The sequence below is a fragment of the Sander vitreus genome, chromosome 21, assembly GCF_031162955.1.
Source record: "Sander vitreus isolate 19-12246 chromosome 21, sanVit1, whole genome shotgun sequence".
NCBI lineage: Eukaryota > Metazoa > Chordata > Actinopteri > Perciformes > Percidae > Sander > Sander vitreus.
The window spans coordinates 19183005-19208077 of record NC_135875.1 but is presented as its reverse complement, the minus strand read 5'-3'; the positions used below and the strand labels follow the sequence as shown (position 1 = coordinate 19208077).

Below are 25073 nucleotides of genomic sequence, written 5' to 3'. Positions count from 1 at the left end.
TGCCGCTGGAGAATTGAGATGTGTAGCTTCTGCCATCACGTCTGTTATAGAAGATATCGACAGCGCATTCATTTTAAAAGAGGAACAGAGAACCACGATCAAGGCATTTGTCGATCGGAAAGATGTTTTTGCCGTCCTTCTTACGGGATTCGGCAAAAGTTTAATTTATCTGCTGGCCCCGATGGTCGCTAAAAAGATGGGGCGCGTCACACGTCACATACTCCGTTGCTCTGATGTATTGTAGGTCTATCCAATTGAGTGCAGAGGCATTTCTTTCCTGGTTCGGTTGAAACACGCCCCATAATCACAGCCCAATGGAGCAGTATCAGACTCATATTCTGACTAGAATCTGAGTATGACGACGTCAGGCTAGTTCTACGGTGGATGCATGAATGAATAAAGTACACATATGTTTCCTCCATCTGTCCCCAGGGATATTTGGTCAGCGTTTGGAGGACACGGTGCAGTATGAGAAGAAGTTTGGCCCCCGGCTGGCCCCCCTACTGGTGGAGCAGTGTGTGGACTTCATCAGGGAGAGGGGTTTGGACGAGGAGGGTCTCTTTCGGATGCCAGGACAGGCCAACCTGGTCAAAGAGCTGCAGGAGGCCTTTGATTGCGGCGACAAGCCTCTGTTTGACAGGTAGACCGAGGGGAGCGTTACAAGACTACACCAGCTCTTTGAGAAGTAAATGATAGATCATCCAGTCAGAGCCAGCCCTAACCAATTTGGTGCCCTAGGCAAGATTTCAATGTTTTTGTGGCTCTTTCGACGTCTTTTAAGCTTTTAGTGATGTTTTTGTCGCTATCGCAACATTTTTGTCGCTTATTTTGACGTTTTGTCAAGGGTTTTTTTTGCCATTTTTGTCACTTTTTCCACATTTTTGTTGTTTTTTTGACATTTTTGTCCCTTTTTTTGTTTTGTCACCTTTTTCAACAGTTTTGTTGCTTTCTTTGCTATTTGTTTTGTTTTTCCAACATTTTTGTTGTTGTTTTTTTGCCGCTTTGTTGACATTTTTTATGCTTCTTTGCAATTTTTGTCCCTTTCTTTTACGTTTTTGTTGCTTTTTCAAGGTTTTTGTCACATTTCTCTGAAGTTCACGGCGCTTTTTTCCAAAAAAAAATTGTCGCTTTTGTCGACATTTTTGGCGTTTCTTAAATCTATTAACGTTTCTTTACTCATTTGGACTGACGGTGCCCCTAGCATTTTCCTATACTGCCTATTCCATGGGCCGGCCCTGCATTCAGTAGACTCATTTCTTTCTCTACTCCCTTGCAGTAATACAGATGTCCACACGGTGGCATCCTTGCTGAAGTTGTACCTGCGAGAGTTGCCTGAACCAGTCATTCCCTTCTCCAAATATGAAGACTTTCTGACCTGTGCACAGCTTTTGGCCAAAGATGAGGAGGAAGTATGTGCAGTATATATGTATAATGTATGTTTATGTGCAAATGTTTGTGTCTAACAATTGATCAATCTTTTATCAGGGAGTCCAGGAACTGGGAAGACAAGTTAGCACTCTACCTCTACCTAACTACAATCTCCTCACGTACATATGCAAGTAAGTATTTCATCACATAATGTCATTGGTTTTTAACGACGTCTGTTTCTACTTTTAACTTTTTGTTATCTCTGCTTAGATTCCTTGATGAGGTGCAGTCCCACTCCATTGAGAACAAGATGAGTGTCCAAAACCTAGCCACAGTATTTGGACCAAATATCCTTCGACCCAAGATGGAGGACCCAGTCACTATCATGGAAGGTACGGATGATGTTCACTGACGTAATGACTGAATTCATGGTAAAAATCATTGCAAGCTAACTGAAGTCTTTTAAATATTACACACCACAATGTTACTTTAAAGGTCCCATATCATGCTCATTTTCAGGTTCATGCTTGTATTTTGGGTTTCTACTAGAACATGTTTACATGCTTTAATGTTCAAAAAATACTTAATTTTTCTCATACTGTCTGTCTGAATACATACCCCCCTCCTTAAAAATCCCAGTCTGATCTGATTGGTCAGCATTTCCGGGTTTTCCGCATCTGCACTCTCGGAGTCTCTGCATCGTCATTGCAGCCGGGGAATGACTGTAACGGCACCGTAGCTTCACTTTCTATCTACAGTGGGGAGAACAAGTATTTGATACACTGCCGATTTTGCAGGTTTTCCCACTTACAAAGCATGTAGAAGTCTGTCATTTTTATCATAGGTACTCTTCAACTGTGAGAGACGGAATCTAAAACCAAAAATCCAGAAAATCACATTGTATGATTTTTAAGTAATTCATTTGCATTTTATTGCATGACATAAGTATTTGATACATCAGAAAAGCAGAACTTGATATTTGGTACAAAAACCTTTGTTTGCAGTTACAGAGATCATACGTTTCCTTGTAGTTCTTGACCAGGTTTGCACACACTGCAGCAGGGATTTTGGGCCACTCCTCCATACAGACCTTCTCCAGATCCTTCAGGTTTCGGAGCTGTCGCTGGGCAATATGGACTTTCAGCTCCCTCCAAAGATTTTCTATTGGGTTCAGGTCTGGAGACTGGCTACGCCACTCCAGGACCTTGAGATGCTTCTTACGGAGCCACTCCTTAGTTGCCCTGGCTGTGTGTTTTGGGTCGTTGTCATGCTGGAAGACCCAGCCACGACCCATCTTCAATGCTCTTACTGAGGGAAGGAGATTGTTGGCCAAGATCTTGCGATACATGGTCCCATCCATCCTCCCCTCATTATGGTGCAGTCGTCCTGTCCCCTTTGCAGAAAAGCATCCCCAAAGAATGATGTGTCCACCTCCACGCTTCACGGTTGGGATGGTGTTCTTGGGGTTGTACTCATCCTTCTTCTTCCTCCAAACACAGCGAGTGGAGTTTAGACCAAAAAGCTCTATTTTTGTCTCATCAGACCATATGACCTTCTCCCATTCCTCCTCTGGATCATCCAGATGGTCATTGGCAAACTTCAGACGGGCCTGGACATGCGCTGGCTTGAGCAGAGGGACCTTGCGTGCGCTGCAGGATTTTAATCCATGACGGCGTAGTGTGTTACTAATGGTTTTCTTTGAGACTGTGGTCCCAGCTCTCTTCAGGTCATTGACAAGGTCCTGCCATGTGGTTCTGGGCTGATCCCTCACCTTCCTCATGATCATTGATGCCCCACGAGGTGAGATCTTGCATGTAGCCCCAGACCGAGGGAGATTGACCGTCATCTTGAACTTCTTCCATTTTCTAATAATTGCGCCAACAGTTGTTGCCTTCTCACCAAGCTGCTTGCCTATTGTCCTGTAGCCCATCCCAGCCTTGTGCAGGTCTACAATTTTATCCCTGATGTCCTTACACAGCTCTCTGGTCTTGGCCATTGTGGAGAGGTTGGAGTCTGTTTGATTGAGTGTGTGGACAGGTGTCTTTTATACAAGTAACAAGTTCAAACAGATGCAGTTAATACAGGTAATGAGTGGAGAACAGGAGGGCTTCTTAAAGAAAAACTAACAGGTCTGTGAGAGCCGGAATTCTTACTGGTTGGTAGGTGATCAAATACTTGTCATGCAATAAAATGCAAATTAATTATTTAAAAATCATACAATGTGATTTTCTGGATTTTTGTTTTAGATTCCGTCTCTCACAGTTGAAGTGTACCTGTGATAAAAATTACAGACCTCTACATGCTTTGTAAGTAGGAAAACCTGCAAAATCGGCAGTGTATCAAATACTTGTTCTCCCCACTTTATATATAGCATAGTTCTGACATTACAACCATGCAGAAGTCCTGACAGCTGCAGTGGCTTGAGCATTTTGATACTTTCACAGTATTTATACAGCACCAAGACCTGCTTTATAATAAAAAAAGACATGGAAAGCTAATTTTTTACCATGTGGGACCTTTAAAATTACATTACACCTTGTAGTATTAGCACATATCGCTGCTGTCAGGTTAAAACCTTATATGTCCAAAACTGTTGCTTTTCGGGAAATGAAAAAAAGCTAAATTGAAAACATTTTATTGAGCTATTTACCTCAGACAAAATTGCTTCGTCACGGTTTAAATCTTTGTAAAACCCACAGACAGACATAAAGGGTGAACAATAGCATTGATTTATGAAATAAAATTAAAAATGATGTAATTTGGAGATACAAGCTTTCTGCCCGACAGCAACGATATATTAAACTTGCTGCATGTGCAGCTAAAAACCAAAATAATGCCACTGTACATTTATGATATTCTGTCTGACTGTGATCCATAGGTACCTCTCTGGTCCAGCACCTGATGACAATCCTCATTAGGGAACACAACCGATTGTACTCAGGGAGGGACCAGGAGGGACTCACCGTTCCCCAAACAGAGCTCCCTGTCCAGGGACATCAGCTCCAGCATCGCAGCCTTGGAGCCTGGATCTCAGAGGAAGACCTCCAGAGCTGTCCTGTGTCTAACCCAGACCAAGAACTGCACAGCAGTGCCTCGTCTTTGGATGCCAAACTGTGTGCGGCTGTCACTCCCACCCAGACCCCTAACCTGAACCCTGGACCAAAACTGGGGTCCCCATCAGGGAAAGGAGAGACGGTGGTCAGCCCGAGTAAACAAGCCAAGACCATACCTTCCTGGAAATACTCTTTCAAAAGCTCCTCGGCGCCTCGTTCCCAGCCGCAAGGCAAGCAAAGCGGCAGCGGCAGCTCTGTGGCTGATATTACTAGTGTATCTTCTGGGGGGGGAGGAGGTGGAGGTGGAGGTAACTGGCTCATGAACGGTTTGTCCTCCTTGAGGGGACACCGGCGCACATCGTCAGGCGAGCGGTCCGCCCGCGACCGCGACTCTACCGGCTCCTCACAGAGACTGTCCACCTACGACAATGTCACCTCTTCCTCGAGCATGGGGAGCGTTCCAAGTGTTGCCAGCACACCTTGGTCCACCTCCTCTTGCGAAATCTCTGCCCCCGACTCGGGAAGTGAGCCCTTGGCCAACCAGAACGGCGGAGTAGGGGGCGAAAGTGGGGAAAAAGGGGAGTGGGTGGAGAGCCAGAGGGAGACTGACAGAGGAAGGGACGGAGGGATGACGACAGACCCGAGCTCTGAGCAGGACAGTTGTGAGGCCATGGAGCTGTGCAGTAGCAGCGCAGCCTGCAGTGAGAATGGAAACATGGCCACGGCTGCCGGGGTGCCGTCCATTATCATGTCCGAGGATGGAGACGGGGCAAATCTAACACTGAGCAGTCTGGTGGAAGGACTGAAGGACGAGTTGAGGAAGCAGAAGACTGCATATGAGACCAGGATTCTAAAGTAAGTCTGGGTTCTGGGGGGTTCCTTAACATTGTTATATGTGTGTAGATTTTCTTTTGGTGCTGGTAAATATAAGAGTAAAATTGGTCCCCAGTTTGGAACCACTCTGCTCTGCAATAGCAAACAACTAACTTTTTTGTCACAGTTAAACGTGGATGTGTTACCAAGTATTATCTCTTATGAAGTCTTATAACAGGAATACATTGACACTCACAGGCAATCAAGATTTCTAACCCTATCATGTGCTAGTCTCCTGGGAGGAAAGCTCCAAAAACTCAGCAAATAGCACATCTTTTTATTAGAGCCTCCCTGCCTGGTAAATGTCCACATAAAAAAATTTAACAGTTTGTAACAAAGCTTTGTGTAAAATTGTAGTTTTGAAGCCAAAGCTAAGATAGCCTGGATGACATCATCAGGGGTTATTTTCTTTAACTTTACAAAAGGTCTTCTAGAGCAACAGAAGACATTATATTAACAGTTTTTTTGGCAATTTTCATGGTAAGTAAACTGATCATTAGTGTCTTTTTCAACTACCAATAGTAGGGGTGTAAGAAAAAAATCGATACACTTGAGTATCGCGATATTTTATTTTGCAACACTGTATTGATTTTCAAAAACACAATATCGATTTTATTTTTTAGTTTACGTGCAAAAATATTCATGTAAGACAGTGGTTCACGTTTATGTTGTGTTCAAACCCCCTACCGCTAGATTTCTATGCTGAGACGCACCACTAGTGTCCTCACCTAACAGTGCCTAGCAGTGTCTGACTTTTTGCTAGTAGCTAACAATGTAGCTATGGCTGAACTTTGGCCAACTTTAGCATATAACAATTACCTCACTAAGAACCTGTGAACCACAATCCCAAACTGGCAGTCTGATTTTCTGTATACTGAATTGTTTACCCAAATTAAACTTCTTTGACTTTTATGCACATCATGTATTTTTTTAAATATTAGTTTTTCTAAAATTATACTTTAAAAAAATCCCAATATATCGCCATACGCACAGTATCGAAATATATTGTAACTTATTGAATCGTGACCCATGTATCGTGATCCGTATCGTATCGCCAGATACAGATCCAGATAGGAGTCGCCTATGCCAACGCTTTAAACAGTAAAAAATAATTTTAAAGCTGCAAAACTAGTAGCAAGTGGTGGTCTAAGAGCGGCACCTTGTAACCACAATTTCCCTGGTTCTATTCTGTTTGGGGACCTTTTCTGCATGTCATCCTTCTCTCTCAAACCTCAATGTGAACAGTTTTTGTAGTAATTGTTTTAAAGATAGAAAGTAGCTCCAAAGAATATCGTACAAAGACACGTTTTTTTTTTTATATAGTCTTTAAATCCTTTGAATCCAAACCAGAGCAAACATAACTAAAACTACCTGAATGGTAAGATACCAATAGAGGTGATTTTTTTTTCTTAAATTATACCTTAAGATGGTTGCATTTCTATGTGAAAAAAAACTTGCTTAGTGCAGCTTTAAGTTTTGTCCTAATACCGCCAAAGCATTTCATAATGTAGCCAAACAGTAAAGGTGAATGTCAATGGCCTGTGCTTTCTGTCTGTGATCCCCTCAGACTGGAGGAGTCCAGTGCTGCTCTGTGTGCGCAAATGGAGCGTTTGGAACAAGAGATGGAGCAGGAGAGGAAGAAGCAACGCATGCTGGAGATCAAACTACGAAATTCAGAGCGGGCGCGGGAGGATGCTGAGAACCGCAACCGGCTTCTGGAGAAGGAGATGGAGGATTTCTTTTCCACACTGGGAGATCTGGCACTGGGTGCGAGGACTAGTGACATTTGATACGGCATCCGTCTGTGGCCAAAAACTGTCAAGGCTTGTATTTTGGGGAATTGGGTGTCTTTCAAGGGCTCATGTCCTCCTTTAGCGTACCAGGGCGTTCCTTCAAAAGAAAAAGAAAAGAAGAAAATAAAGGAATCGGCCATGTTTGTGTACATTCAGGACAAACTCAAAGGGAACTGAAATATGGAGAGAGGAAATTCTGAAGGGCGCAAAAATATCGAATTTGGACTGACTCCGTTGAGCACCGAGCGTTTTTGAGTTTCTCACGCATGCTTGAAATGGATGGGCAAGATAAAAAGACGGCGCTCATGTGGTTACACTCCTTGATGAGTCCAGGGTTTGTCTTGTGAAGGCAGTATTTTAACGGTTCAGGTGCCTGAATGTGATGGTGGAACGTGATGTCATTTCTCTGACATTTTCTATAGGCCTACTGGAGAGCACTGACTTCTTTAACCACTACTACTTACAAGAACATCATGAATGGATTTCATGCTGGAACTGTATGACTCATTAGAGACCATGTTAGACAGAAAGCCAACTGATATTTATCTTTATCCGATATTTATCTTTAAGGAATAGTGCTACATTTTAGGGAATACACTTATTTGCCTCCTTGCTGAGAAGGATTAATAGTAGGCTAAAGCCAGCAGCTGGTTAGCCTAGCCTAACATAGAGACAGACAACAGGGGGAAAGAGTTAGCCTAGCCTAGTACACACCTTTTAAAAAAAATCTGCTAACCAGCATAACTAAAGGCGCTGACACACAGAGCCGATTATCGGCCGTCGGACAGTCTGGCGAGGTCGGTGACTCGAGTCTGTTCGGTGTGTTCCGTGCCGTCGTCCGTCAGAGGAGCTGTCGGCCTTCATTTTGGCCGACCCGACATGCTCAGTCGGAGAAAGGGCAGTCGGGACTCAGCCAGAAATGGCGAGCGGATGAGCCTCTCAAAATCTGACGAAAATCAGTGTTTTGAGGCATTTTTTTTGGACCTCGGGGACACGACTGCTAACTAATAACCTGTATGTGGTTTATTTAATTCTTACAAAAACACAAAGAGCAAAAACTCATTTTACTTTGGCCAGCGTTTGGGTAACTCTTCCAACTGTACATTAAGCTAGGCTAACCAGCTGCTTGCTGTAGCTTCATATTTATCCTACAGACATGAGAGTGGCATCATTCTCCTTATCTTATCTTAGCAAGAACAGGAATTAACGTATTTCCTAAAATATCAAGCTATTCCTTGATATTCAACCAAATTAAAAAAAAGAAAAAACATTTTCTCACTTGCCTGTAGTGGTAGCTAGTTATAAAAAGATTGCTTTGTTTTTTTAACAGGCTTTGAAGTTACGAAAGAGTTCTATGAAATATCCAGTGTTGCAAATGTAGTTTTTTAATAACTTCCATTTTATATTGGCTGTCTCAAAACCTGTCCAAATTAAACCTAAATGATTTGCATGGCTAGATGGGAGCGTGCCTATGTTCCCACATTTCTAAGAATTGTTTTTTTCACTGAAATGTAGGCCCTATGTTCCCACAGCCCTATGTTCCTACATTTCCTTCTTCATAAATTTGTATCATAGTTTTATCCCCCTAACTCTAACCCCTAAAAAAAAATGTTGTGGGAGGATAGGGCTTAAATTGAAGGGAAATGTAGGAACACAAGACCTCATTTTGAAAATGTCCTAGAAATTTGGGAACATAGGGCCTAATTTTCAGTGAAAAATGAATTCTTAGAAATGTGGGAACATAGGGCTGTGGAACAATTGGGCTGTGGGAAAATAGGGTTGACCCCAGCTAGACACCACCAGGGGTAACTGAGAAAATGACTTCTTTCTAATCTGAGTGAACGGACCGTTAAACTGTACAGTAGTAGCTTTAGCAGAAGTTCCTCCACTTGCATTTATCCTCCTGTCCTGTATTTGTGCTGCAGACATTTATATCTGGATGTTTACTATAGAATCAAATATGTTTATAAAAGCAGGTTAAGAAAACTAGGTTTTCCAAACGATTCCTTTTGGGGCAAAACTGAAGCAGTAAATGGATGGACCCTCTGCAATAGCTGCCTCTGTACCTTCTTTATCCTCAGGCCGTACCAGTGCCTCTACACCATGTCACCATCTGCATGGTGTCCATGTCCATTTGATGGCAAAGCCTCGGTCTTCGGGTTTACGCCGATCCTCACAGATGTCAATATACCTTTTAATGGACAGATAATACAACAGCGACAATGAAAAAGAATTATTCAAGCATTTTCAACCTAGCACATGCTGCCTAGGACACAGGACACATGGCTCGGGTAGGTGAAGGCCATTGACAGTACACAGTAAATACCAAAGCTGGACCGCCTCAGCTGTTCGCTCTCTAAAGATCAGAATGGCCTGCCTGGAAGCCATGTTGATTTTGGCACATGAAGCTGAACACTGCCCTCAAAGAAACAATGGAATTTCCTGGCTGTGCCTTCAAGTGTTTTTAAGTAGGAAAAATGTAGTATTGCTTGCTTGTCCAGAGATGTAGTGCATATATTTGCCCATAGTACACAGAGCCGGCTGCATTGTTTTGTTTTGTTTTAATATGGCAACAAACTGCTGAAGACGAATAACTTAATCTCCCCAGAAAGGTGCCAATTCTTGTGAAAGTGAATGCAAGTTTTGAATTAAGAATGTATCCTTGTTGTGAATGTAATGTGTTATTGATGAAACCAGCCCTATGGAAGAAAAAATAATGTAAACGCCTACCAGGGGGGAGAGATTCTAATCACTGATGGTTTTCGATTCATCCACTTCTTCAACCCACATCCCTGACTCCAATCGTCTTACTTTGACTTGGCAATGCTGGACATGTGGTGAATTATGGGATGCACCACACATGCATACATCCCATCAGGTAGCTGTGATGTGTTTTATGGCTCTGGTCCATTGGACACTTAATTATGTGTTTCCAAAATGAAGAGTTGCAGATATCTCTTTTGTGAGAATTGCATGTGGTTACATTGTTAAAAATGTTTTTCAGCATCTTATCACGAACCAGAAGAATGTCCAGAAGTAGTTGGTAGTGATGCTTATTTCTTTTAAGGGCCTGACAAACACTATAATTACAAGTGAAAGTGTGCTGTTGTTTAGACAATGTGACTGTATTTTGATTTTTTTTTTTTTTTTTTTATATATTTTATAAAGAAACATAAAGCCAATGTTATTACATGACCCTCTTTAATTGCACAGGTTTACAAGGTAATTGTCCTCCAGTTCACAATATGATGGTCTAAATCTATTGCAGGTTCTTTTGATTCCAACAGGGACATTTATTTCCCTTTATGTATGTCTCACGACTAAGGCTAAATGTTTCCTACTGCTCTGCTGATTATCTACGGTGCTTATTTATTATGGATTTCCACTATTGTAATGAATGGACATGTACATGGGAATAAAGGTGACAAAGAAGAAAAACAATGGTGGTTTTTCCGTGAACTTTGGCAGTAGAAATGACAAAGTGACAGCATCATCTTGCTTAAAGATCCAAATGAAAGGGAACCTTAAACGTCCTGGAAAACAGTTAATCTAGCTATTAATTCTGCATTTGTAGACCGACTTTGACATGCACTGACAAGTAGGGGTGGGATTTTTTTTGTTTGTTATTTCTTTATTTTTCTTTTACCAATGACTCACCTAAATATTTTCTGTTTATACGGTACCGCCGATGGCGACTACATCATATCCGTTTTCAGCAAAACACAGCGAAAGCAGAAAATGCAGAAAATACATGTTATGTACAAATGAAATAAATGTCAGACTGACTGACTGGCGTGATTAGTTTTTAGAAATGTCTTATGGTATGTTGTCTCTAGTAGTGTATTACTCAACTTTTGTTTTTGTACAAGAAGGAAAAGAAAATCACAATACTCAATACTATGGAATCCCAATACTTCTACAATCGCAATACAAATCGAATCAGCACCCACGTATCGTGAAAGAATCGAATCGGGACAAAAGCATATCGTCCCAGCCCTACTGACGAGACCTTTCTTTCTTCCAAAAGGTCCATCAAATGCAGCGCTGGCTTGACCAAAGACACCAACTTCCCTTCAAACCAGTTTAGCGCCATGACAGAAAGCCCAACCGAGTTTCCCCATCGGTCTAGTAATATGTTATGTTTCACCGTGTCAAATGCAGCACTGAGATCAAGTAATACTACAGTAAGACTGAAACCTTGCCCCCGTCTGTATTTAAGCGGATGTCATCCAATAACTGACGCAGTCTCAGTGCTGCGGTGTGGTCGAAAACCTGAATTAATGACAAGAAACTGTTAAGCTCTTGAAAAACTGCTTTTCAATGATTTCACTTTAAAATGGAGGTTTGATATGGGTCTATAATTACGCATAAGACACGTCTATATTGTTCTTTTTCAAAGAGTGGCTTGATGGCTGCGGTTTCCAGGGCCTGTGGGAAGACACCTGGGGGCTGTTTCACAAAAGCAGAATTTATAAATCCAGGATAACCGATAAAGCGAGACTTGACCGAGTCTAACCTGTGCAGAGACTAGGCCGAGCCAGGCTGAAGTAATTCGGATAGATGCGCACGTTCACGGCTTTCCTTAACAGACCGCGAGGTCGATCACAGATTTACTGATGCTAAAATGGAGAATACGCATTGTTCATACTTTATACAGAGTGAGCAGCAGCTTCTTGTGCAAGTATGATAACGTGAAACACATTATTTATATATATAAAAAAACACACGGGCGCTGTAATGAAACAGCGAGAGAAAGCGCGGCAGACGAACGCGTAAGTAGCTTCAAAATATACATTTACTGACCACTGCTCTGAATTGAAACCGTCCTAGTCATACCATTCAAGGAGTTAGGTAGGCTACTAATCATTTGCACAAGTTAACAGTTGTACTCTTTGACTTAAGAGTGAGCAGAAGATAATGTTCCTCAGGAAATTTACCGTGGACATCAATTTTCTGCAACGCTAGAAAAGGATGCGTAAATATCTCTTTCACTCTGTTTCTGCCTCTCTATCTCATGGGCTAAAATATAAATGACCTAAGTGATATTAACTTCCGCTGCTCGCTTTTAATGCAGTGTACAACTGCTTGCAAATGACAAGTGACTCATTGGTTTCAGTTAAGAGCAGTAGTTCGTAAATGTATATTTTTTAGATATATTATTCAGTCGGTCCGCTATTATCTGCCACGCTTTTTCTTCACGTGTTTTTTTTCCTTCTTTTTTTTTTTTTTTTAATAGAGGACGAGTTTCCATCCATACATATTATATGCTTGTACGCTCGTAGGCGTAGAGTATATTTATCAGTTATTTCCCCCCCAGCAAAATAGAAGGTCAAAACCGTTGGGGTGTTCTCTCCCTGTTGTTTCATGAATGTACAGTATAGCCTACACTATATATTTACTGGTCCAGTGAACTAAGACTATTATTTGGGAGGATTGTTAGGATATGGTCTTAAATTGTACAACCCTCCCAAATTATAGTCCCAGTTTACCGGACAACACAAATTGTGTGCTGAGAATGCCAATTTATTGAATCCTTTATTGTTAAAGAATACAAAAAAAATGAATCAACTAAAATAATTTAAGGTGCATTGGTGCACTATAGAAACACACATGTACATCACTTTATATATTGCCCTTAGTAACAGACTTCATTTAAAAACACATTTGGCAACTTTATCAGCCTATTCTAATTATCTCAACAACTGCCGTAATATATTCATCAAACTTCTAACAATATTAACAGCAGTCTTCGTACAGCAATATAACAGTAACAATGTCACATGAATAATTATTATAAAAAAAAAAAAGAATGGTCACAACTTGTATAATAACAGTAGTTAACTGAACAGCAATATGCACCTGTGTATTTTAATGCAGGCTGATAATAATAATAAGGTAAAAGCAGTGCTGAGTGAACAGAAAAGGCTCCAGGATGAATAAATCGTGGCTGTTAGCCTGGTCGGGACCAGGCTAGCTGTACAGAATACATCTCCATGGTAACTTAGGTGCCTCTGCTTTTGTGAAACCGAGTCGAGGCTTAATTGAGCCAGGATAACTGGGAAATTCTGGCTCAATCCCTTATGTTGGTTTTGTGAAATAGCCCCCTGAGAGAAGAGACAGTGGTGCTTATACGTTTATGAACCCATGCTAAAGTTGACTAAAAAGAGGAATAAAAAAAAAAAAAAGATCTTTTGGAAATTGATCTTAATGCCTTAATTAAATGTAGCTAGCCTAATAGCTGGTTTGATTTGCATTGAGAGATGATCTTATGGAAAGTACCCCATGCCAATCTCTAGGTATGGTGAAGGGTCTGTGATGATGTGGGGGTGGGGGGGCTATTTTAATTCCAAAGGCCAAGGGAACTTCATCAGGATGCATAGTATCCTGGATCCATGAAATAACTAGTCTTTAAAAATAAACATCTGCCTTCCTCTATGGGAATTTAACATAGGGGTGTACTTACTTATGCCCCCTGTATTTTAAGGAAGAACATTTATTTATTTACGATACATTATTCATTCACAAAGAACATTGGTGTCCTTAAGGGTTGGTTGAATTAATGAATAATTAAGATGATTTTTTTTTTATTCCTCTTTTTAGTCAACTTTAGCATTGGTTCATAAACATGAGCACCACTGGATGTGTTTACAATTTGTAGAACATCTGAGGCCAAACAATTTGGAACATTTTTGAAAAAGCCTGTTGGCAGAATATCAAGGAGGATTTCAAATGTCCTCCAGTTTTTTATTGTAGTCGACTGCGAAATAATTTGGCGATGGTATTTTAATTGGGTTTACGTTAGCCACATATTCCAGTCCTTCCGAAAAAATGCAAATGAGTTTTTTTGTGATTGTTGCGGGCAAAAATCCTTGATTATGCGGCACGTTTTCTTAAATAATGCGATGGATTATGCGGGATATTTATGCAATTTTATGCGAATAAATTGCGAGAACTTGCAAAAACTGCGGTTTCATCATGGCTTCATCGCGGGGTTTGCAGCTTTTCGATGACGTTCACGTCGCGTAATTACGTCACTTCATAACGTTCCCATGGCAACGGGAAAATGGCTGCTCTTGTGTGAAGTACACGCAACATCTTTCAACTTTCTGTTAAGATATATGTGACTTTTTTGCAACGAAAATGCGGGGATTATGAAATCATGCAAGCCCCGCATATTTTGTGCGGAAATCGGCAATTTATGCGGCGAAAGTGCGGCGTATTTGAAAAAAAATGCGGCCCCCGCATAAATATGCGGACTTTGGCTGATTATGCATTGAATTATGCGATCGCATAATCACGTTTTTCTGGAGGGACTGATATTCAACAGAAGCAAAATTTCCATAAGATATCTGCTTGAGTTCAAACCAAATGGCGACCCCCACCTCCTTACTTATACACTCTAGCCGCACTAATACAACTGAAGTTGGGTGGGGGTGACTCGATAAGAACAGCCGCACTGTTATTTTGTTAAAACATATAAAATGAAGATTGTGCTAACTAATAAAACCGTTGATTAAAGAAGATTGTCCTGCCAAAGAGCTGATGTTTAACAAAGCTACTGTTAGTGTGTGGGACAGTCTTTGGCTGATGAGGGAAAGATGCTACATTTGCAGTTGCTACTTGTTTCTTAGTGGATTCACCATTACTTTTCTATTACCTATCCCAACAGAAATTGAGGAAGCTTTTGGTACACAGAGCCTGGACCAGCACACATCAATTACAGGAAAGAAGTAGACATACAACTATAATTCAAAGTGTATTTTTTTATTTGCAGTACATGTTTTTTTTTGTTTTGTTTTTTAAAGAGGTGGCATCATCAGATCCCAGTGCATGTATTCTAGTAGTGCACTTTGCGGTTTTTGGGATGCGCAGATCAAGGAATTCTTAAAACTACTTGCATGGCTGGATTCACTAGCAAACATTACAAACCAGCACCATACATATAATGATTTGTTGTAGGTATTTTATTTAATTACTCATCTTTTTTGTGTTTATTAACATTATTGTCCTTACCACATTCCAAATCAAAACCTGTTGGCCATGTTGTGACTCAAAGAACTTCCTGTCTCTGCATCAAACCTTGGTCGACAGATTTGTTTGGTGGGTGAGGCTGATTACGTAACATCATGACTATAAACAAGTCACAGAAATAAAAATTGATCTTATTCATAAAAAAAAAAAGAAAAAAAAAAAGGAAAACATGGATTGACAGTACCAAACATTTTCTTTACCTTCAGGAGACAGCTAACAAAGGCTAGGCCCATCACACACTACTAGCACAGTTTGCTGAAGGTATTGCACATTTAGTTTAAAAACCAATTAAAAAAAGAACAAAATGACATAACAATTCTCTTACTTCTAGGTGAAGTATACATAATGTACAAAACTAGAAGTCTGTTGAAACCGACAAATAGTACACTTTCAAATAAATAAATAATGGAATCTGTTATTCACACGTCTTCGATAGCTAATTCTGCAGGCGACGAAGTTTATGCAAGAACTGGCAGAAATTCAGCGTGAGGTAGTTCATCAAAGCCGACTTAAATCAGAATGACATTGTTTGGAGAGATGCGGTAATTATAAAAAAAAATAAAGCAACAACAACCTAAGAAGAAAAACACATGAGATAATACTCCAATTAAAGCCCCTAATGTTGGGCTAAGGAAATTAAGAGCACTTTAGACAACAAAGTGTTTTTTTTCTGACTGATTATTTTTTTAGCTAATATGACAAATGGATACATACCACTGATTTTCTCCCTGCTATTGCTGCCTTCTTACAGATGTGACACTGATTAAGTCCTAGTTTTTATTCATTGTTTGTCAAAATACTACTGCACATTTACTACCGGACAAATTTAGTTTGTTGCTGTGGGAATCTACAATAACGTGCTGCAGACTGAATTTAGTCTTGTACTGCATTAATCTTCCTCTGCAGTTGCTGCCACTGCATTTTACTAGCCAAACCTTTCCTTTTCAATCCGGTTGACTGAAAAGAGCATGAGCTACTTGCACCAGCTGTTCGTAAGTTCAAACTTACAGTAGCCTAGTTTTAATGTAAGTGTTTACAGAGTGGAGATTTACAAAATTAAAATGGGCTGCACCACATAAAGTAGTTATTAAATACTGTTAATGTTAGCTTGCATATATAATAAATGTTAACCGTTGTGTAGCTAACTGACGAAGCTATCATTAGATCGCTAATATATCAAATGTTAACCTTTGCGTAGCTTAGTGACAAAGCTAACATTAGCTTGCTAATTTATCATAATTTGAACTGTTGCATAGCTTAGTGACAAAGCTAACAGTAGCTTGCTAATTTATCAAATGTTAACTGTTGCGTAGCTCAGGGACAAAGCTAACGTTAGCTTGCTAATAAATTAAATGTTAACAACTGTGTAGCTAACTGACAAAGCTAGCATTAGCTTGCCAATATTTCAAATCTTAGCTTTGTCACTGAGCTACACAACAGTTAACGTTTGCTTGCTGATATATTAAATGTTAAATATTGTGTAGCTCAGTGAAAAGACTAATGCTTTATATATATATATATATATATATATATATATATATAATAATATATATACAATGCTAATATATTACCCGTTTCGATATTCCGACCATACACTTGATAAAATGCTGTTTAATAAAAATGTAAACTACAAAGATTTTGAAATTTTAAAGAAATTACACAAAATTAACAAAAAATATATCAAATTACAAAACGTTATGCGGTAACATGTTGAGACACTTCTCACTTCTACTGAAATTTATGGATATTACTGATTCTTAAATACATACTTCTCTATGTATGCATACATAAATAGAACAAAGTCAGTTATGTTACAGCTTGTGACTCTATAGTAGCTTTTAGTAGCTTTCACTTTACATTATTGACAGATTTCATTGCTTTTTGCTTATAGATTTTTACTGGATAAGACATTCCTTAGATTTAAATGGTGCAACCCAATTAACTAAATCATTAGTTTGAAACTAGCTAGGTGTTAAAACACACACACACACACACACACACACACACACACACACACACATTTACGAATAGCTGGTGCATAGCTGGGTTATGTCTGTGTTTGGCAGCCAATGAGTTGTTCAAGTAGAGCACAGCACAGAGCACACAGCATTTTAGGTAACAGCCTAAAGACAACCTTTCTCGAAACTTTGCTTTGCAAAACGTCCTTATCAAAGACTAGAGGTTATAGAGACAGTTCTGTGTTGCACGTTTAGACAATCCTAGCACAGGGATGTTTATGCCAACATCCACAACACCTGCTCATTTACCATGACAGTACAATACATCCTAACTCTGCATTTTGCAGATAGGAAGTTTAGCTATGCAAACATTTCAAGCAGGCAGAATGGCTGCATGAAACCTCAATAAGCTGAGCAAAAAGTTAAAATTGAAGAGAGCATGGACTCCTTTGTTTTATATATTTATGACCATGATATTCATGCTCTTAAAAAGTCAACAAACCATTACACAACTTGCCTGTATAGCTTTCAGCTAATATGGCTAGTTTAAAGTAACTATGGTTAGATCATTTATTTCAGTTTGTACCACAAGTTTTACTTTAAACTTAAAAAAATAAAAAAATAAAAATGAATTAGCCAGAAATGCCATGGTTGTTTGGCTCTGCCTCTCAGATACGTGTCCGTCTGCAACTCCACCAGTGAACAGTATCCTAAACCATCACAAAATACTGACAATAATGCAGTCGCAGAGTTCCCTCGTTTAGTTAGATCCAGTAGTTGAATTTGAAAACATCCTGTTCAATATTCTCTTTTATAATCATCACATTAAATTAGTACTCAAAAATCCAAAACCTATATTTCGGTTGCTGTCATTGCAAAGAAACACTTCTTTTTACTTTGATGAAAGACCTTGATAAAACTGCCTTTTCTTCCAAAATGACTCAAACACGTGCTTAAGCATCTCAATGTATATACGCCATCACCTTCTTACCCTGCAAGACACAACAGTCTCCCCCCTCAAGGGTCAAAATCAAAACAAGTAGAAAAATATACAATACATTTGTGATAACTACAACCCCCATCATACATTACCGGTTTGTTGTTGTTAACCAGACGCCATAAAAACCTACACGTAATGAATCCACTTCCTCCCCCGTACTCAGGAATGAATGACAAACAGGCACTTTTTCCTTTCAAATCTGAATCAAGAAACACTCAAAAAGGGCACTATTATTGCATACAGTAACGAATAATTTGGTTCTTTTGACTCTCGTTGTTTGTGCTGATAGCTTTAAGGGGTTTTTTTTTTTCTTCCGCAATTGTAGGCAAGTCTGTTATGCAAAGTGTTAAAAAAAAACAAAAAAACACTCAAATTTCCAAATTCACAAAAGCACATTGCTAGCAACAGGATCTGGTAGTAGGACATGTTTTCACACTGTTCCATCAGGCTGCAGAATCACTATCCCTCCAAGACACCCAATTTTGACACGTTCACATGCATTCTCATTATCACAATTCCCTACTTGACAGAAGCACATTCTACTTACACCGTCACCGATTTTACAACCTCACATAACTCGTCTACGTCTCGATAAACCTCCCAAAGCACGACGGGGGAAAAAAACCCATTCTGAACGGTTAGCAATACCTCACAGTCAAAGCGAGCCAGTGGAGAACGTGCACCCAGTCCTCCAAAGCAATACCACCACTCCAGTTCCATAATGTCACAGCCTGTTGCAGACAAGAAGAGACACTTTAAAGCACTTAAAAATACAGAAGTCTTTCAAAAAGCTCCACAGTTATCTTGCGGGACCTAACTGGGCCATTATTAATCCCGTAGCTTAAATGCAGAAGGTGAAATGAATTATATGGCGAGTGAAAATCATTTTGAAATCCTATCATGTCCAAACAGAAAGTGAAGAATGAGTAAATTATAAAGCTTTCATTATTATTTTTTCTTTTTACAATGTAGGAAGTAGTAGTGACTCACAAGCAGAAACACTTCTTTACAAGTCAAATCTAAACGATCTCAGTTCAAATCAATAGATATGTCGTATGCACTTAAAACGATATCCATAACACTTGAGATAAACAGATGAGGGGAGTACTAAGACCATACATCTGTCAATTCAATCATGTTTCAATGGCTCACTGCAAACTTGTATCGAAGATAAAACTACATCTACCTTAAAATCTGTACAAACTCAATCTACATTTATATGGCAAGTTGTAAAAGCAGTAGCTTACAAATTAACAAATGACTTCCAACAGAAAAATAGATCACATTAAAACATTTTACGGATATTTCTTTCAGTTCTCACGGTCGGTTAATACGAACCGGAACGTAGTGAAATCATAAAAATTCTCATATCATCATCTTAGGTTTCTGAAAAAATTAAGAAATGCCACAATAAATTACAGCTAGGACTCAAACAAAAAGAAATCCTTATTTAAAAAAAAAAAAACTATAACTGTAATAAAAAAAAAAAAGAAAGAAAAATATATCTGTCCTTTTAGAAATCAAAATATTTCTCAAACAGCTAGCTGGCTAACCGCTACACTACTGAAGACAAGCGGGGGGGTGGAGGGGGGGGTGCAGATGCAGGGGGGCGGGGCCAGGAGCCAGTGTCGGGCAAGTGGTCTTGGATTTGACCGGGGGCGAGGCCCATTCCAGGACCAGGAGGGGGTGTAGATGATAGTCATCTGCAGCAGCCCAGGGGGGCCGGTGGCTGCAAGAGCAGCGCCGGTGCTGGCCGTCTCCAGGCTGCTGTCTGGGTCGGTCAGGGTCGGGTCGGGGGACATGGAGGAGACGTCGTTGACGGAGGCGGAGGAGGGCGTGGAGGTGCGGTGCTGGTGGTGCTGCCGCTCACTGTTGCACCTGTGCTGTGGGACACAGGAGAAGGCCTGTGGTCAGCTGTGGAAAGTGAACACGCAGCACGGGCTGCTGAAGCACCTTTATATGATTGGAGTTAAAGCAACACTATGTAACTTTTCCCGCTTCGGTCCCCCTACAGGTTGGAAGCGGAATGGTCCATTACATTACATTGTCCAGTTCATTCGAACTACAGATCCGCTACCATCTGGTAAACTTGCATCATGTAATGTAATGGACAATTCCACTTCCAACCTGTAGGGGGACCGAAGCGGGAAAAGTTACATAGTGTTGCTATAAGTTCATTAAAGGAGAATTCTGGAGAAATGTGGAGTGCTGTCAGTAGCAAGAAAAACTAAAACGATCGGTGCTGCCTACACCGTGTTAACCTCCAACTAGCGTTAGCGCCCAACAGGCTTAAACAGGGCAACGTGTTTTTAGCCTCTAAACGTGCTCGAAATGTCATTACAAGTGCCCACCCATGTGCAGTGATTCCTTCCGAGGGAACACATCCAATTTGACTGGAATATTGGATTGTATGAGTTTGACAATCGACTAGTGTGGACTTGACCGGAAAACAGGAAATAAACAGAGGTATGTGCACTGGCTGGATTAACACACTTGTAATGACATTTCGAGCATGTTTAGAGGCTTAAAACATGTTTAAAATGTGCCCTGTTTAAGCCTGTTGGGTGCTAACGCTAGCAGGAGGATAACACGGTGTAGACAGCACCGATTGTTTTTGGGTTTTTTTTGCTACCGACAGCACTCCAAATTTCCAAACAACAGAGCTACGTGTTGAAATTGACCGGAATTCTCCTTTAAGTCTGGGTCATGATAGGGAGATGGTGCTCCTTCTTCTCTGCATATACATTTACACTAATATCTAGGGGGGGCGGGGGCGTTTAGGGGCTATATAGTCTGGATCGTCGACAATTCATTTATCGGATAATTGCAGGAAGATCCGATGTCCCTTGCCTTCGGGAAACAACAAAAAACATGGAGATAGCAAGCTATTCGCTTAAAATGGCAACTTTTGAAGAAAATTTGGATCGTGCAACAAGGCAGGCCTGCTTGGTTCTTTCGGGGAAAGACTGTAAAGATTTACAAACAATATGTTTACGGCATTTACTTCTAACTGGGACGTTTTGGGACCGATTGGTGGGGATTTGCTACGGACAAAATACACACGGCGATACACTGGTAAGAGCAAATGAGGTTTAACCATATATGCAGCCAATTTAAATAGCTCACGTTACTGTATTGTGTGAACAGTTAACTTCATTTAATGTTGTATGTGGCATTGTTCTTTTGCGGGGTGCAAACGTTCCACCAAAACACGTTCCTTCCTGAGACCATTTTGCAGAGCCACCGTCGCTGCAACCGGAGCACATCCAATGCAGAACTGTAACAGCGCACTGTTGATTTATTTACATTGCACACATACATGCAATCTCTCACACACACAAGAAACGCCACTTACCTATGGACGCTGGCTGTCCCCTGATGACGCCATTCTTTGTCCTTTCTTCCCAGTCCAACACTTCTTTGTATATCAACTCTGCAACAAACAAGACACAATCATTTACTGCAGTAAGGAGCTGAGAGAGAGCGAGAGCGAGAGAGCAAGAGAGCGAGCGAGAGCGAGAGAGAGAGAGCGAGAGAGCTGTGTGCACTCATACCACCTTACAGGTTTTTATTTTAAAATTTTGAAGTACAACTCTGTACTACTAATCACCATTTTGTTCTTCATTTTTTATTTTCCATAACTGTGTGATCTGGCCTGACTTCAATACTGTTCGTCTCTCAACTGGTGACACACACACACATGGCCAACATGATAATCGATCTCTAAGGAGAGAAGGATGCAGTGAAACATCCTGCAGCAGTGTGAGTGTGGGATGAGGAAACGCTCCAGGTGTGAATCTCCTGCTGTCATTATCACTCTGGCAGCACCGAGGAGGAGGAGGATGTTTAAATTCTGTTTGAAAAACTCATCTGCTCGTGCGTGAAGTGAAAGCGCGCGAGCAGATCATATCATAATACTATTTCACATTGTAATTTTTAAATGGTTAATCTTTTGCGTGTGTGTGTGCTGCTGCGCGTCCCTGTGTGTCTGTGTGTGTAACAAGCAAAGTGTGCGCGCGCTGTGCACGAGCCTAGGCGCATTTTCCTAATGCGCTGTTAAAATAACAATGAAATGCTGCGCTACTGACTTTAGACCAGGTTTTTGTTGGTCAATGGTGCGATCACTTTCCGCTGCCTCAGGATAGCAATACGCCATGAATGCACCTGAACACAACCTCCCTGTAAGACCAGCACGCCCATGGGCGCACAGATGGCCGCAGGTGCATTTGCTTTTTAAACCATGTGGGCTCTGGACGGGCTTTGCGCTGCACCGGGTGCAAGACAGGGCCCTAAATGTCTCACAGGCTGCGACACATGAAAATAGAACAACCTTATGCAACACAACACTGCAAAAAAGCTAAGTACTTATGACAACTTATCAGAGAGGAGAGGAGAAACAGGATCTTTCCTACCTTTCCACTCCTCCACTGTGTGCTCTCTTTCATCCAGCTGCTTGTCTGTGATGGCGGGTGGCGGCTGGGAAAAGACAGACACACATGTTTTCTGTACTTGACAGAAATCCTAACGGCGTAACGATACATCGAGCTGGATCGATACATCGATTCAATCCTCAACGATTCAATATTATCGATACAAAGTGAAAATATCGATACATATCGTCAACCTTGAAATTCCCACATTATGTTTATTCCTTTCATCAAAAATAGTAGTTTGTTTTTAATAAAATGTCTGGAAGAGCTTGTTAATGAAACTGGCAAATCATATTGTAGCTGCTTTTTGTAAATAAATATAAATGTAATCGATTGTGTTAAATGGGCTTATGTATCGTCTCATATCGGTCGCAGGCCCCGGAATAAATCAAAATCGTATCATGGCAGACTTTGGGATATCACTAAATATTGTATCGTTGTTCAAAGAATCAATATAATATCGTATTGTGATAAAACGTGTGATTTACACACCTACTGACTACCATAAACACTACAGCAGGTGAATGAGGAGCAAAACGGGAGAGGGGAAACTCAGCTGCAGTAGCTTCCAGCTCAAACTGAAAACCTACAGACTCAGCTAATTGATGGAACAAGATAGAAAACTGCTGCATTAAACCTTGCTCACATTAAACCCACTGAATGCAGATTTTTTATTTTTATTTTTTTCTGCTTCTGCAGTGCACAAACCTTTTCCAGGAAAATACCACAAACTTCAAAATTGATAGCACGCACGGAGCTGGAATAAACAAGCTCAAAGCCAGCCATGGGATAGAGTTATCCGTCCTCCCTAGTGTCAAACGGAGATTTGATGCATTCAGGCAGTGTCAGAGCAAAATCTGTATACAAATCTGCATTGTTCAAGGCTGTCAGTTCTGAAGAGCCATTTTATGCCAGACAGGTGAGGGGCGGGAGGGAAGCAACAATTCACTTCATCTCCCAATCCGCCTGATCAAAGGCAAAATCAATTTGCACTGGCTGAGTCATTGCGTTTCCAAGGAGAGTGTGTCATCCCAACACATACAGACAACACATTTTGCTGCAGAGCAAACACATTTTCAAAGAAGAGGAAACAGAGTTTGACGGTTTAGGGTCCATAGATGGGAGTTTTTATTTTAGCTTTACCTTTGAACTTAAAGAGTAACTTCGTTTTTGGTTTTTTTTGTTATTAACCTGGACCCTATGTTCCTATGTTTTTGTGTCGAAGTGACTGAGGGGAACAACAATCTTTGAAATTGGTCCAGTATGGACCTTTTTCACGGCAGACATGTTGACATGTCATAGTAGGAAAAGCACAGGTGTGTTCAAAACCATTAATGGTGGCTGCATTCCACTTAGGAGAGGTCCTGGTATTGTGCATGCTGACTCACTGAAAGAGCTTACTGGGACACTTGATGGAATTGAGCCATCATTAAGGTTATCAATCTCAGCTCTGCTTTTCCTACTATGACAAGTCAACATGTCTGCTGTGAAAAAGGGCCATTAAGCAAGACAGCGAAACAAGCTGCAATGTAACGTTAATGGTCAATTGCACACCTTCAATTTACATCCATTAAAAAAAGGTTGTGCCACTGACACGCTCAGACTATTATTATATATAAGTGTCTGACAACATTGTTAAAAGGATCCCTACAGAGATAGACCTAGAGAGACTTTTTGTTTAACATGTAACAGCCCTGAAATCGCTATGGCCAAACCCACCAGCCTCTGGGTTTAGAAATAAAGATTTCTGTGGGTTAGTTTGGGTCTAGGTCTAGTAATTTTTAGACATTTTAATGCAGGAATGTTTTACCATTTATGGTTTACATATGTGTTCGTATTATACAATGAACCATTACTTAGTGAGTACTTACTGCCTCCACTTCAGTCGGGTCGTACCACACGTTGATATAAGGGTGCTGGAGAGCCTCGTCCACCGAGATCCGCTTTGACGCGTCTATTACCAGCATCTTGGATAGTAGGTCTCGGGCTTGGCTCGCTGACAACAAATTGGGGCGGAAAAAGAGAAACGGTAAACATTAAAAGGGGACGTGCTCAACATTCAGAACATTAATATAGCAGCAAACAAATATTTGCTACGTAAAACAAATACAGTGTAGTAATGGCGTCCTGAGCAGAGAATGAAGTCACGGTCCCTCTGTGTGTGTTGTAACGCAAGCTTCTCTGTTCATTGTTTTAACAGTCGCGTCAATGTTTAAAACATACGTATTTCATGTATTGGGGAATGGTCTGCGAGAGCTGCGTGGAGGCAATCCTAGCCCGCTGTTTTTTTGTTTCAAGTATATCATGGCTGCGTGATATGATACGTAATTGCGATTATTTTGAATGATAATGCGACATGATTCACGATATTGGAGGGAATGATCATATTTGGATCATTATTCTCATTTTCATTGAAAAGTATTAAAATCTAAAAATGTAAATGATTATAGTGATTTTTGTGTGGATCTGTAGGATAGGATTTGTAGGCCGGGACATCTCTGCAGCACCACAATACTTCATTCAGAATGGTTTGAGACATATTTTTGCCCGATATTGCGCAATAATGG

At 40.6% G+C, this 25073-nt stretch overlaps 2 protein-coding genes across 2 annotated transcripts in view; one reads left to right on the top strand and one right to left on the bottom strand.

The window, feature by feature from the left end:
- Positions 1-384: 384 nt before the first annotated feature.
- On the top strand, positions 385-10514 carry arhgap22b (Rho GTPase activating protein 22b). The gene is made up of 6 exons (XM_078279889.1): positions 385-640; positions 1277-1409; positions 1486-1559; positions 1639-1760; positions 4247-5276; positions 6862-10514. The coding sequence occupies exons 1-6, from the start codon at positions 393-395 to the stop codon at positions 7082-7084; spliced, it is 1830 nt and encodes a 609-aa protein (XP_078136015.1). The 5' UTR covers positions 385-392; the 3' UTR covers positions 7085-10514.
- Positions 10515-19534: 9020 nt separating this feature from the next.
- mapk8b (mitogen-activated protein kinase 8b) overlaps positions 19535-25073 on the bottom strand; it is a 38294-nt gene continuing 32755 nt past the window's right edge. Inside the window, 5 exon segments of the mRNA XM_078278586.1 lie at positions 19535-19934; positions 19937-19954; positions 21432-21509; positions 22489-22552; positions 24378-24502. Of these exon segments, the coding sequence (XP_078134712.1) occupies positions 19609-19934; positions 19937-19954; positions 21432-21509; positions 22489-22552; positions 24378-24502 (611 nt within the window). The 3' untranslated portion in view covers positions 19535-19608.